We start from the raw sequence: 14,600 nt of genomic DNA, 5'->3' as shown, positions 1-14,600 counted from the left end.
CTTCACCGTGGTAAGAGGGAGGGGCTGAGCCAGCGTGCATCACCGTGGTAAGAGGGAGGGGCTGAGCCAGCGTGCATCACCATGGTAAGAGGGAGGGGGCTGAGCCAGCATGCTTCCCATACCATAACCAGGGAGGCATAGAGGAGACTGGCCTAATGCATGATAATCATAGCAGTCCTCAATTTGATTCCACTCTTTTGGTTATGTACATTTATTTTATTTTTTTTATTAAATGTTCCCTTGCCTTTTTATGGTGTTTGTGATTATTCTGTTATTGTGTTTTCTATCATTTTTTCCCAATTATTCTGATACTGTGGTTTCAGTTCTTATTGCATTTACTCAAATGTAATTTGTTTAAGTTTAAATGTCCTTGGTTGCCTGCCAACATGAGATGTAATGTGAGATAGCTAAAGTCTTTAAAGAAGAAAGAGCCAGTGTCCTGGATCAAGTGTCCTTTAGCTTTTTCTGGCAATACACTGCTGTGCACTGTTGTATATTCACATTACTTATGACAGGCAACTGTATCTGAAGAACAGCTCCTAAACTCAGTCAAAGCAACTAATCAAGTTCATTTGCAATTAGAACCACCAAGAATAATTAACAAACCTCATAAAGTGGTGAAAAAAATTACCAAATGTAGTGTCAAATTTGCTGCTCTTGAACCTATTTGAGTAGCTGTGTTTTCTGCTCCCCAGTTTAACAGGCGGCACCACTGCAGGCGCTGTGTCCGGCTGGTCTGCAACACCTGCTCCACTAGGAAGATGGGTGTGCAGAGCTGCAGAGAGGATCCAGTGCTAGTGTGTGACCAGTGTTACAGCTTTTACAACCAAGAGTAAGTGCTCTGGCATTCTCAGTGAGGGAATGACGGGGAAAGCTGATTCTCACACTGGAGCTGCATCTTTACAACTTTCCTCTAATTACAGCATAAAAGAGCACGAGCAAGCAGAAGGTGAGAGCATTGGTTTTATTTTGTTTTCTATTTTGCAGACCAAACGCCTAAACAGGTGTTTTTTTGTTGTGCAACATAGATAATTTCTTACTGGGTGCGTTAATAACTGAGTGGGTCAGAGTGAGAATTTTCCCACTCACTCAGATCACCAATGAAATCTGTTCTATAGCATTCTGAGCTGAACTGGAGGAGTGAAACTGAGCATGCCACTAAGAGGGTTCTTTCACTGAGCTGCTCCGAGTATGCATGTTTGCTACGTTTATTAAAGCCAAACCAGCATATTGTACTTCTAGGACAGTCTCTGACAAGCCTAATCATGGTGGATTTTCTATAATGAGCTTGGTATAAAATTGGGGGTGATTAAGTTCTTCCCCTCTAAAAGAGTTGCGTTAAAGATTTGCTGTGAAAAAATATCAAACACAACTCGGGGAATGCATTTCCGGTGCACACCCCAGGTTTAGTATTCCTCATTACAGAAATTCCACCTTCAAAATTGCTCAGATTTGTTTTTGCCTGTTTGTGGTGGTCACATTGCATCTGTGGGGGAGTTTGAAAAATGTGTTGTGCTTCACTTTGCAGTGGCTGACAGCCTTGGCAGTGGCTGTTTGGGTTTTTCTGTCATATTGCAGTTACCAGAAGTGCCGGGGAGGCTGCGCAAACTCTCACTGAATGAAGCAGAAAATGAGATTGAGCACAGCGAGTTCTACTACGAGCAGGTAGGACATTGTGCTGGTCTCATCAGAACTGAATTTCTAACTAGAGTAAACCCGGATGCTGTGAATAACACTCGGATAGTAGTGTGTACTGACATGTACTCTAGCTTATTACTGGCCCAACCTAAATATTCCAGGACCTGTGCAGAACTCCAGTCATGTTCCACCAAGGGGGGACCACTGCACTTTCTATAGGGGCTGTTATGCGGTCAGTGTCAGCTTACAGTATACCATTAATAAACATAATCACACAATCTCTCTGTAAATTGCGTTTGCAATCTGATCACAGTTGATAAACAGATACATTGTTACTGCATTTGTAGTTTAATACAACGGCTAGAATTCACAATAAGTAAAATTTAGTAATTGCCGGTAACTTGCATTTTGTTTAATTGCTGTTGGAAGACAGTCACTGAAAGTCTTGATCTGTGTGACTCCAGTACTGTCTAATTAATGCTTTGTGGATGTCTCCACCTCAAACCATGCGGGAACACATTAATAAACTGGTCTTCACACTTTGTTTAAATTAACTCATAAGACTACCTGCTTCAAGCTGATTCCAAGGCTGTCAATCACGTCGCCTCATAATAAGTGTGTGTAAATAATTTTCGTGAGCAAGCCGTCTCACAAGAGAAATTAGGTTTTGCGAGTTTCACTTTGAAGGTCTTCAAATTTCAGAAAGGAATTATCTGAATTCTACAGCTGATATTTATTCCATTGTAAATGATATTCTCTTCTAATATTGTTAAAATAATGAATTTTTGGTTTATCGATTACTTTTCTTCTTCATTTTATATATCATATTAAACACATTAATAGATTTAAATAGAAATAAGTGAGTGTAGTTACCATGGCATCAAAAGCCTATAAGTACCTTTGCAAACACACTTTCCCTTGACAAGGGTGTGTTAAACATACCAAAGTGTTGGGAAGTTGTTTCTTTTGAGCAAATACTATATGTAAGTATATAACTATGCAATTCAGACACATGGCACTGATTTGCACATTTTACCAGATTAACACTTCAAAACAGTGGTCATATAGCCATAAAATGTTTCTAGTAATTTTTAAGTGAATTTTCCCATAACAGATTCATAAGTGGAACACCACAGAAATAATGGCTATTCGACTGGAATGCATATGAATTTTCAGACACATTCCAAATGCCTTTCCCCCAGGTTGTAGCCTTAATGATTATAGCTAGATTAAGGGTACATAAGGACATTTTTATTTTATTGTGTTAGATGTTCCCATGTGTTGCTACAACTGTTTACATAAAGTGTGTGTATTATTTTATTTATTTTCTTTTTTTACATTTTGACCACCATACTTTTAAACTTTTAAATTGCATTCCCTGCCTCAAGAAGGCTTCCCATGTACCTGCATGGTCCGCTCAGAACTACATTTCCCATCATTCTCCTGCTCACATAAGTAACTGAGATGGATTTACCAGGAGGATGATGGGAAATGTAGTTCATAATATACATCTTACAAAAAGAGTTGCAGTAACACATTGGAACATGTAACGCAATAAAACAAAAAGTTCCTTGTGCACCCTTTAAGCAGCTAGTGTTTGTGCTGTAACCCCGTCCCCCCCCCCGTCCCCGGCTGCTCACCGACATCATGAAGCAGCTGCTCTTCAGTGCCAAGCTGATGTTCGTCAAGGCGGGGCGCAGCCAGGACCTGGCCCTGTGCGACAGGTACCAAAAACAGGCTGCCAGCTACATACAGGGACTCATTCAGGAATACGGAAACACAGCTGATACATTAGCGCTATTGACTTTTAATAGTTATGGATAAATCCGGGGTGTCCCATAAGTCAGGCATCATAGATATAGGCAGAATCATATGTCCTGCTGATTAGGATGCTCTCAAGCTGCCCACACCCTGTTGACTATCTGCAGCACACATCAAAATGATCTGAATTTTTGTCCTGAAGAATTTATATTTCCTGCCATGGCGGGGGATGTAAGTCACTGACAGGCTTGTTTCCATGCAGTTACATCAGCAAGGTAGACGTGCTGAAGATTTTAGTCTCTGCCAACTACAAGTACGTGCCATCACTGGATCAGATCCTGCAGCCTGCAGCCGTGTCCAGACTGAGGAACCAGCTGCTGCAGACAGAGTATTACCAGCTGGCTGTGGAGGTACATGGGCTGAATAGGAGGGATGAGGCTGGCTGTGGAGGTACATGGGGCTGAATAGGAGAGGACGTCACACAGTTTTGTATACTATTCTGTATGTGCATGAATAAGTTTGTATTTGTGCGTACTTGTTTCTAACTGTACATCATCCTTTCACACAGTACTGTACACACACTGTAAAAACATCGCAGGACACTAGCAGAGGATCTGAGAAAAAGCAAGAAACTTTGTCTTACATTGTGGTAGAGAACTTTCCAATTTAACACACCAGAGAAAGCTTTAATAAACACAGGGTCAAGATTTACAAATAAACGGGTACCAAATATTTGACTTTCTCCAAGAAAAAAAAAAAAAGATGTAATGTCATCTAGCCATTTGTTTTTTGTTAACTGGTATGATAACTTTTAGTGGAGGTTTTAACTCTCAAGAGAGGTCAGCATCTACTGAAACATCTTTGATAAAAATGTGCACGGTATAAAAATGCTCTCCCTGTTTCTTCTGCTGCTAAGCTTTCTCTTGCCCTGATCTAGTGTACCTGGTGATTCACTTCCCTCCCTTTGCTGACCCAAGCCTGTTCTGTGCTCAGGTCTCCACTAAGAGTGGTCTGGACCCTGGTGGGTGTGGCATGCCTGGGGGATGGCCTGCCTGAAAGCAGGGAACCTGATTGCAGCGCGAGAGAATTTCAGAAGGTGTCTGAAAGCTCTGTTCGACCCGAACCAGCAGAATTACGGGCCCCAGCTCCTGCAGGATATCATCCAGCACCTGGAGTCCACTGTCAAACCCAGCTTATCCCTGGTAAGCACCTTCTACTCAATCTGTTACACAGGATGGTTAGGGCATGGGCTACATAGTCATGTTCCTGAGGCAGAATCACATGGGTCTTTTAAGACCCAACTTGTAAAACATTCTAAGATCAGCCAGCTACTAGGAACCGAACAAGCTTAGATTGTGCAAAATAAGATGTGTTATGGTGAGCTCTGTTCGTTGCAGTGTATGAGTACAGGGTTGTAGGAGATGAATTTGGCCACTTTGCACTACTGCTTATTTGAATTGTCTTATACCTACACAGTGGGAAGAGCACTTTCTACCTGTCTGTCATGTAGAGATGTGTCTCTCTCTTTATTTTCAATAATAGAGGTATGGGTTAACATGTCAGTGCACACTACCCCTTCTCTAGATTGCAAAGTGTGGTTTTATAACCATCTTGCGTAGCAGAAGGGCTAATCCAATGTGAGAGCACTTGGTCAGGACATTCTTTGTTTATCACACATTGAGAGTATCAGATATACTGTATAATAGAACCTAACCATCTGTTTGTTCATTGGTACTTGTGTCATACAGTGGATGAAAGTCATGGTGATATTTTTCATTACAATAATATCTCTAATTGTTTATTACTGCTGTGGCAGGGGATGTATACTGTAAGTGAAAAAATGCACTAGTCCACAGAAAAGAGGATTTAACAAAAACAAATCAAAAAAAGAAGAAAAAACTAAACAAAAAAACACCAAACTGGGTTTGACCATCCACATAAAATAATAGTAGGAGGTCCAGTTAGGTGTAATCTCTTGTCTGCTTCCCTGCCTATGCTTACTTCACTCTCCATCTCTGCCTCCTCGTCCTTCACACTCCCTCCCTGCCTCTCCCTATCCCGTCCGTCCCCTTTCTCTCCACAGCAGAACGATGATATCCTGGCCACCCTGAAGCAACTGGAGGATGCTCTGATGGAAACTACCCCTCCTGACAGACCAGAAGGGAAGATACAGCAGAACAGCTGCTACCAGGAGTGCCTCTACTACCTGCACACGTACAGGACCAACCTGGCCATCATCAGCTTCTACATGAGGCATGACTGCATGAGGGACGCGCTGATACACCTTCTCAACAAGGTAGAGTGTGGAGAGCTCTCTGATACACCTTCTCAACAAGGTAGAGTGTGGAGAGCACTCTGATACACCTGAGCAACAAGGTAGAGTGTGGAGAGCTCTCTGATACACCTGAGCAACAAGGCACAGTATGGAGAGCTCTCTGATACACCTGAGCAACAAGGTAAAGGGGTGCAGAGCTCAGCCGACAGATATTAAACCATGAATTGTGCATCACTTCAGGGCCAGTATTGGGTACACTGTAGGCACTTGTACATGCTAACACTGGGGTTCCAATTTTGAAGCATTTTCCAAAAGAAATAAAATCTTTAATAGTATGAAACTGCCAAGAAACTACTTATAATAATGACAGAATGTGTTCTTTCATAACAAACAATCAAATTATTGTTGTTGTTATTATTCTTGTTCTCTCTCAGGAAACCCCGGAGGATGTGTTCCTGGAGGGGATCTTCGTTCCGAGCTATGAAAGTGGGAAGCTGCACGTTCTGGAGAACCTGATGGAGACCATTGACTCGGGGCTGGAGAGCTGGAGTGGGTACCTGATCGCATCCTGCAAACACCTGCAGAAACGAGGCTTTTTCAACATCCTCTATGACCTGCAGCAGTTCATGAAGGTGACACGGATGTTCTCCCTAGGTTCCGCTACTGCAGTTATGGCATATTCACCTTCATTTTGTATATTTATTGAGTTCTATATTTTTCATGTAGTCTTATTGGTTTTATATGTCTAAAGAACATGTGCACAGCGTTCTGTGAAGTTCCAATGCCTAAATCCATGATCAGAGATTTAAACACTGATGGTACTGGCTCCAAGCCAATGTTGAACTGTCCCTGTTCTGTGAAACAGGTACATACTGTACAGAAGTCCACGCGATGAAGAGGGCTCTGTGAGTGTGTAATCCTCTTCAGAGATGCACCTGGGGTTTTTGCTTTGGGGATCACACTTTGAGATGCACATCCTGTTTAAAGGAGGTCAGAGGAATCTAATAGAAGCTTTACATCACACTTACAGTTTTAGATATATCTATCGCAGCCATTTTCAACCTTTTTTTGAAACTGTACCCCTTCTGTCAGGAGGTTTCAGCTAAGTACCCCTTTACAATTTTGAATGGTACCACAGTTGTAACAAAAGGTATAATAATCTGATTAACACATTTCTTTCCCCCCCATTTTATTTAATAAATCAGAACAGTCTGGGGCTGACAAACTACTGGTTTAAGAGAATACCAAACACTTGACTTCATTTTTTTTTTTTAATTTAGTAATCGGCAATTATTTTTTTTTTATTATTTTCTCCCAATTTGGCATATCCAATTATTTTTAGGCTTAGCTCACCGCTACCACCCCCACACTGACTCAGGAGCGGCAAAGACGAACATGCACTGTCCTTTGAAGCGTGTGCCGTTAGCCGACCGCTTTTTTTCACACTGCAGACTCACCGTGCAGCCATCTCGGAGCTACAGGAAAAACGCAGCTTACAAGCAAGCCAGGTGTCCGGCCAGACTACAGGGGTCACTGATGGGTGGTGAGGAGAGGACGCTCTCGCCAACTCCGCCCCCTGGGAGCTCCCGTCTACGGTCGGCAGTCGAATAGGCTCGACTCTAAATGGCGACCTCCAGGCTACAGGGCACATCCTGCACTCCACTCGGAGTGCCTTTACCACTTGGGAGCTCCGTCGACTTCATTCTTAAAACTTTTAATTACATGTCTTTGGATGCACAGAATTTAAAAACAGTGTTTGGGAATCTCTTTGGAAACACTCGTATTCGCTTTCTATTCAGCAAAGATATATTATAAATAATACAAAATAGTCTGCACTATAAATATTTATCACGTTACCATTTACTTCCCACCTCAACATAAATGTTTACAATATCAAAAACATTAACCTGAAGATAAAACTATAATACCTAACATTGATAAACTTTAAATGATCCAAAGGGACTCTAACTTTCTGTCAAGAATACACAAGAGTCCTTGAAGTTGGTTCTTTGTCATGTATTTCAAGTACTGTAACTTCAAAGGGTGTGTTAATGCACATTGGAGTGATTGTGTTTTGTGAATTTCCCTCTACGGTTCTTTTAGATCTGTCCATACAGTTATTTGTGACTTTCACTTCTTAACTGAGCCCAGCTGTGCACGCTGACTTGTTTCAGGACCACGTGCGGGCAGCTATGACTTGTATCCGGTTCTTCACTCACAAGGCAGAATCGTACGTGGACCTGGGGGGGAAGCAGAAGTGGCTGATCAAGGCGAAGGACCACCTGAAGACCTACCTTCAGGAGCACTCAAGCCGCAACTCCGGGAGGAGGAAGTCTGCCAGCTCCTTCAGGAAGAAGATGTACTCCAGCGATGTGTCCAGGTAGAGAGACACGAGAGAGAGAAAGGGGCCTGGGCCCACCCCACTCCCACCCCCCACCCCCCACGCCACCCCCTAGTCTGTGACCCTCTGTGGTGGATCTTGGTTCTCTATATTTCTGTTGCAACTGCTAGCTTGTGGTTTACTGTCTCAACCCCTCCTTGTTATAGTAGTGGAAGGCAAGGTGGATATGCAATAATAAGTGGGAAGGAAAAGGTGAGCTCCAGTGCAAAACTTTTTTAAACTGCTGGGCTAAAACCTTCATCAGCCGCTTTATAACGTTAGACTTGCTTATACTGAAGGTACAGCAATATTGCACTAACAATCTACAAATTCAATGTCCATTTCTGGTTCAATGAGCAATTATCAGTGCTACAAACTAAACATGGATTCTTATTTCCCACTTTAATATTTTACTTACAAGGTGCTATAAACCTCCACAGAATTATTATCACTTGTGACAGCAGATACATGATTGATATTTTTTTAAATGCATTTACAGGACTGCATAACCAAAACAAAATGCCTGTTCAGAGCATGTTTTAATCTGTTACGAAAACTCAATGAATTAATTGATCACCATTTGTCTAGTTATCCATGCTGATTTCGCCCAGCGATCACCATTTCTAGAGGTCCTATTAAGCGCCTCTCCCTGTGTGAATTCTTTGCTCTCTGTGTCCGCAGGCACATCAACACAATCGAGCTGCAGATTGAAGTGACCAGGTTCCTGCATCGCTGTGAGAGCTCTGGCACCTCATGCAGCATAGCCTTCCCACCTGCCAACCTGTTTGGAAACAGAAGCATGAAGATGGACGTGGCCTGCAAGGTACACTGCACACATGCAATTGAGTGCCAGTCATTGGAAATTGATTAGAAGAATCTTGTCCTCTCATCGGGGGCACTAACATTTTTATTGGCGTACCAAGGCTATAAACTGACAGTACAGCAGTAAAAATGTCAGCACCTCGGGTGAGAGGAAAATATTCTTCCAATCTGCTTTTAAAAGGCTTAATGCAGAAGTGAATTGCCATTTATTTCTACTCTGTTGTAAATGTGGGGGAAGGACAGCTTTTCACCAGCCAGTACAAACCCCACCATACCATCCTGCCAGCCAGTATCATCGACTCAAATACAAAGTTCAAGGTGAATGGGGTTTTAAAAACTTGAAACAGGTCACACTGGAAAATTAGATTTGCTGTTTCATCACATCTCAAGTTTTTGACCAATTAATAAGAAACAGTTTTGGGTGAATTTTTGTTTTTAGTTCAGAGTTGCAGTGCTCAGGGTTGTAAAGTGGAAAAGACTCTTGTGATCAGCCAGCTCTGTGAAGCAGGTTACTGAATGCATAGATTTTAGTGCTATTCATTTAGCTTGCTTTCTTGGGCATTAAAATCACATGAGCTTGGTTTTGATGCTTGTGTTTGCAGGTCATGCTTGGCGGTAAGAACATTGAGGAGGGGTTTGGAATTGCCTTCGGGATTATACAGGTACTGGTTGCTGTGGAAACGTGCGCACTGTGCTTCATGTTAATGCTGTTGGGGCTGCACTGGATCCCTTGCTTTGCCCATGTGCTTCAGGGCTGAAGGGCACTTCTGTTTCCTGTCTAATCATGGCATTCCCAAGAGCTTCATTTAAATAAAAAGCATGGCATTTGAACTTGGCTAAATAAAATTAAAGGGATGGAGCGATGTTGTTTTTCAGCCAATCCCCGTACAGCCCAGAAATCAGGCATCCAGGCACTGCACCACCATCACCCCACCCCCTGCATGTTCCCTTACAGCTCACAAATCAAGCATCCAGGCACTGCACCTAATTGTTTTCAAAGCTTTCGTTTCAATACGTGGTTGATCCACACTGTTGCTGCTCTTGTGTAATTTCCATACTGTCGGCACATTTTTTGGTGGGGAAGCAATGCCACTTGGGCTCCTGATCCCTGAAACAAACTTTTTACAGGAATACAAGCAGTGAAAAGATACACAAGGGTGATCCAGCACCACACATTACACATTTGAACTAACTATTTGGAAACTGTAACATGTCTTTAAATTATAAAATCTTCATTAGTACTAAAACACTTCTCTTCATTTTAATTTAAAAAGTAATTTAAAACCTTTGTAAGAGGTTTGTATTTGTATTTATATCGTTTTGTACTTCTATACTACATTAACTAAAACTGGCACAACTTCATTTCATGGTGTGTATTGTATTTGTGAGTCCGATTGTACTTGTCTGTATGTCCTGTGAGGTGCACTTTGTTGTGATGTGGAGGGATGTTTCTAGCCCCTATTCCTGCAGAGCTCATCCTCTGTCTGCTGTTCCCAGGACTTCCTGCTGGACGCAGCAGCGGTGTACAACAGGGCAGTGAAGCGGCTGGTAAAGTACAGGCAGTATCGGGAGATCAGGCAGCTGCTTAAGTGTGTCAGCGAGTCGGGAGCCGCCACCAAGAACGACTGTGATAACATCATCCTGAGCTGCATCGAGGCAGCTGACAAGGTGCCCTCCGAGGTGAGAGTGCCTTCTAATACCTGAGCGGAACTTCAACTACACGCTGCCTGGACTAGATTCAGGATTGCCCCAGTGATACAGAATACAGAATAAAGAGTTCAGAATTCCAAACATAGAATTCAGAATACAGAATGGGCAAGGTGTTTGAAAAAAAAAAACTTGTTTAATCAGGTTTTTTCCCCAAATATACATAAGAAATGGGTAGCTTAAAAAACAATCTTTCATCGTACACAATGAAGGGATCAGTCATGTGAATAATAATTTTGGATTGATATTGGGTTTAACCGTATGTTAAATAACCATGTGTTGTTTATTCCACACAGGCTAAGGAACTTGACAGTTTGATTTTGGAAATGAAAAGCACAGATAACAAGGTAAGGGAGCGATCAGTGCTCTGCACAATAGTTAGGAGACATGCTGTATTTGAGATCTGCTTTGCTGGGAAGGGCAGCTTGCTGGTACGATATCTTTTTGCTGTACTCATGTGTGAGGCGTGTGAGTAAAAATGGATTTTCCAGACAGTGATTTACGTGTAAAAATTAAAAGTTTATTTAATATTACACGGAAAAAAAAAAAGAAAAATAATAAAGAAAGATGTGAGGGAGGGAGTGCTGGAGTAATCAAAAATAAAGGAACGGAAGCCTCTTAGTCCTCTTCGCGCTCTGCTTAAATCCAAAAATAAAACAAAAAGGAATAAAAACAGAAAAGAGCCAAGTTAGTAAGGCCGACGTTCGTGACACAGTCCAAACTCCCACGTACTTCCCTCCAGCCTTTTTTCCCCCGCCTCTATTCCCTGTAGTCAGTGGATCACCAATCCCTAGCTGACAGGTATCCTTAATTTCACTTGACTCCAGTGGCTGGAATTTACATACTTGTACTTCCGCCCCTCACCAAGGTGCCGCCCCTCAAAAAGATGACTCTTGTCATGGTCACAAGACCTTGGTAAGGGAAGTCCTGAGTTGGTTTGATGCCTTCTACTGTTGGGAGGCTGAATTGCAGACCGAAACCCCTTTGACTCATCACATCATGTATCTTAATTACATTTGAAGCCACTAGTGCAAGTTCATGCTATCTCAAGTTATTCTGTAGCAGGCAGCTGAATTTGGTCACAAGGTATTAAACCACTCTGAGCAGTAAAAGCCTTTTGAGATTTGAGCTGGATTTCAGTACATGCACTTGTTACAAACATGAACGTTGTTTGCCGTTATGTTTCAAGCAGTTATTTGTCCCGGCACTAGATGACCACTCTGCTGACGGTGGTTTGTCTTGTTATTGCTTCTCAGATCAAGGCCTACCTGCTGTGCAGTAAGCTGCGCTCGGCCTACCTGATCGCGGTAAAGCTGGAGCTGCCTCGGGCCTCCCAGCTGGTGCAGGAAGTGCTGGGGGCTGCAGAGCAGGCCAGGGACCTCATCATGCAGGACATCTGCACACAGTGGCAGTCCGAGCACCAGGGCAGGAGCAGCACGGTTCCCCGGCAGGGCGCAGCCACACGCAGATAGCAGGGCGAACAGACCACACACGCACACACGCACTGCCAAACCTGCACTCCTTCCTAGGAGATGGTTCTGTTCTTCAGAACCATCTTACACGAATGAAACCAAATCTGAAAGCAAGCAAAGGGGCTACATTGTCAACCCCCGTCCCCCAAGTACTCGGTTGTTGTTTTAAAGTCAGTTTTTTTCAGTTTTTTTAGTGTGCCTCTTGCATAGTACTGTAGGTGCTCTATGAAAAATAAGTCAGAGAATTACAGCAAGCAGTTGCCTACTCTAGTACATTAGTAAATTAATTATTAACAACAATTATTCTTAGTTTAGGTGACATACCAAAAGCCGTTTTGAAGGATGCTGTGCGAATTAAAAAAAACTCTATTTATTTAAGAAGGTAGTTTCAGTGGTGTGCTAGTAATGGCGAATACAAATCTAGGAGAATGTGACAATAAGCAGGAATACTTGAGAAATCAGTGCAGTTCTTTTATATTTATTGTGCAAATTATACACATGTTGGTACAGTACTTTAGATTTAATGTATGGCTTTGCAGGCTTTAAAACTGGAACTTACTTCTCTTTTGGGAACAATAAAAATGACTGGTGGAATGTGAGGATTGTTATAATCCCGGTATATTATTATACCCTCGGCTGGGGGTCTGCCCCAGGCAATAGGGAGGTGGTATATTATTATGCCCTTGGCTGGGGGTGTGCCCCAGGCAATAGGGAGGCGGTATATTATGCCCTTGGGTGGGGGCGTGCCCCAGGCAATAGGGAGGTGGTATATTATTATGCCCTCGGGTGGGGGTGTGCCCCAGGCAGCAGGGAGGCAGCGGTATATTATTATGCCCTCGGGTGGGGGCGTGCCCCAGGCAACAGGAAGGTGGGTGGCACCAGCACATGAATATCGTATTCATGGCACCCTTTTTCTGTTTTATGTATATTTAAAGAACCACTTACCCATTTGTGAGGAAACTTGCTAAGGGCATTGTTGAGAGTATGAGAATCTGGGATATATGATGGTTTGTGTGAGTATCCTCAAACATGGGACAGCAATGGAATGGAGATGCTTTGTGCTTCTTAGTAAAGTTGCCAGTAGTTTTATTACGTTTTAATATGGCTGCCTAGACTATACTTGCATTACATGTGTAAGGACAGCATTTATTGTGTCTTGTAGGATATGCTGACAAGCGTCTGACACATCAACTTGGGTACAAGTAGAAGGGACTGAGACTGGGCAGACCACATTGTAATATTCATTTGTTTACAGACCAAAACGTTTTTCAAAACTGCGAGCTGGATTCAGTCAAAACAGAAAGAAATACAGCGCTGCTTCGTAAACTTTCAAACCTGGGAGTACCTGCTCAAAACTGTCCCAGTGAGGCCTTACATTTTCTATTTATTTATCGGTTCTAGTTAATGTTGCAGTGCTTATTCTAGGCTTCAGCGCCACCTGTGGCTTGCGGTGGTAGTGCTCCAATGTTGTTGCTCTGTTTTGGTGGCTCTGTTGTGGTAAATTTCTCCTAGGCATTGAAGAGATCAATAAGATATCAAGAGAAAGGCAGTTACAACTGAGCAAGAGACCCTAAAGCCACCTGAAAATATCTTTAACAGGTTACGTCAACAATAGAACTTCAGTATGAAGGGAAATGTTGTACAAAGGTAAGGGGACAAAAAAAAGTTGATAATATCTTAATCTGATTACTCGTAATAAATGTGGAACTAAACGCTGGAAACCTTCAAAAGGGATATATGGCCACAGGATAATATCTGGTGTCTTGAAATAAAGAAACGCACATGTGATTGCTAGCTCTGCCGCGCAGTAGAATACTGGGTTAGGCCAAAATACACTTCTTCACTTTGAGTTCTTGCAGCACTTGTAACTAATCAAAGTGTGTGAGGCGTGTTTACATTGCTGTAGCTCTTCTAACCCAATCAAATGCCTTATTAACCACATTTTATATACTGCAGTTAGAAAAGACAGAGGTCTTCCCTTTAAGAGAACCACTTCAAATACACTTCAAACACAACATACAGACTGACAGTTTATAGAGGAGCTGGATTAGGCAGGCTTTACTGTACAATACAGTAAACAAGGAAAAATAACATGCATCTGTTTTACGGAAATAAAGAAAGATTGTTCACGCTATGTGTAATTTCCATTTTCACCTATTAGAAAATGCCAACAGTCACTTGTTCACACAAGTTTGCAGAATAGTTTGCTTTTTTAACAGCACTAGCTATGTTTAATAATATGTTTAATAAAATGCATTCATCTAGGATGCACACAAAAATAAAGTGCACAAGGGCAAAACAAAGATCTTTAGACACAAAGCAAAAACAAAACTTACAAAAAAAATAAGGTTTCCAGGCTGGGCAATGCCTTCACTGGATTCAAAACTTTCAAACTAACAAACAACCACAAACATCAACCTGCTTCCTCAACTCCCTCCTGCCAGATGAGAAGCAGAGGCCTCCTTTTATGTCAGGTGGCTGGGCGCTGATTGATTGTTAATTAAGTTAATCATTTAATCAACCCCAGCCACCTGAACATAATAAA

The 14,600-nt window shown here is 42.3% G+C and overlaps 1 protein-coding gene across 1 annotated transcript in view; it reads left to right on the top strand.

Moving 5' to 3' along the window:
- Nucleotides 1-14,329, top strand: part of LOC121329660 (zinc finger FYVE domain-containing protein 26-like) — a 30,329-nt gene extending 16,000 nt beyond the window's left edge. The window contains 15 exon segments of the mRNA XM_041275368.1: nucleotides 696-824; nucleotides 826-949; nucleotides 1,529-1,665; nucleotides 3,262-3,362; nucleotides 3,662-3,809; nucleotides 4,393-4,423; nucleotides 4,426-4,601; nucleotides 5,486-5,695; nucleotides 6,109-6,306; nucleotides 7,849-8,054; nucleotides 8,736-8,877; nucleotides 9,479-9,538; nucleotides 10,374-10,556; nucleotides 10,880-10,930; nucleotides 11,840-14,329. Of these exon segments, the coding sequence (XP_041131302.1) occupies nucleotides 696-824; nucleotides 826-949; nucleotides 1,529-1,665; nucleotides 3,262-3,362; nucleotides 3,662-3,809; nucleotides 4,393-4,423; nucleotides 4,426-4,601; nucleotides 5,486-5,695; nucleotides 6,109-6,306; nucleotides 7,849-8,054; nucleotides 8,736-8,877; nucleotides 9,479-9,538; nucleotides 10,374-10,556; nucleotides 10,880-10,930; nucleotides 11,840-12,055 (2,112 nt within the window). The 3' untranslated portion in view covers nucleotides 12,056-14,329.
- Nucleotides 14,330-14,600: the final 271 nt, after the last annotated feature.

The sequence above is a fragment of the Polyodon spathula genome, chromosome 17 (genome assembly GCF_017654505.1).
Source record: "Polyodon spathula isolate WHYD16114869_AA chromosome 17, ASM1765450v1, whole genome shotgun sequence".
Lineage (NCBI taxonomy): Eukaryota > Metazoa > Chordata > Actinopteri > Acipenseriformes > Polyodontidae > Polyodon > Polyodon spathula.
The sequence above is the reverse complement of the archived record's forward strand: the minus strand, read 5'-3'. Positions and strand labels throughout refer to the sequence as shown.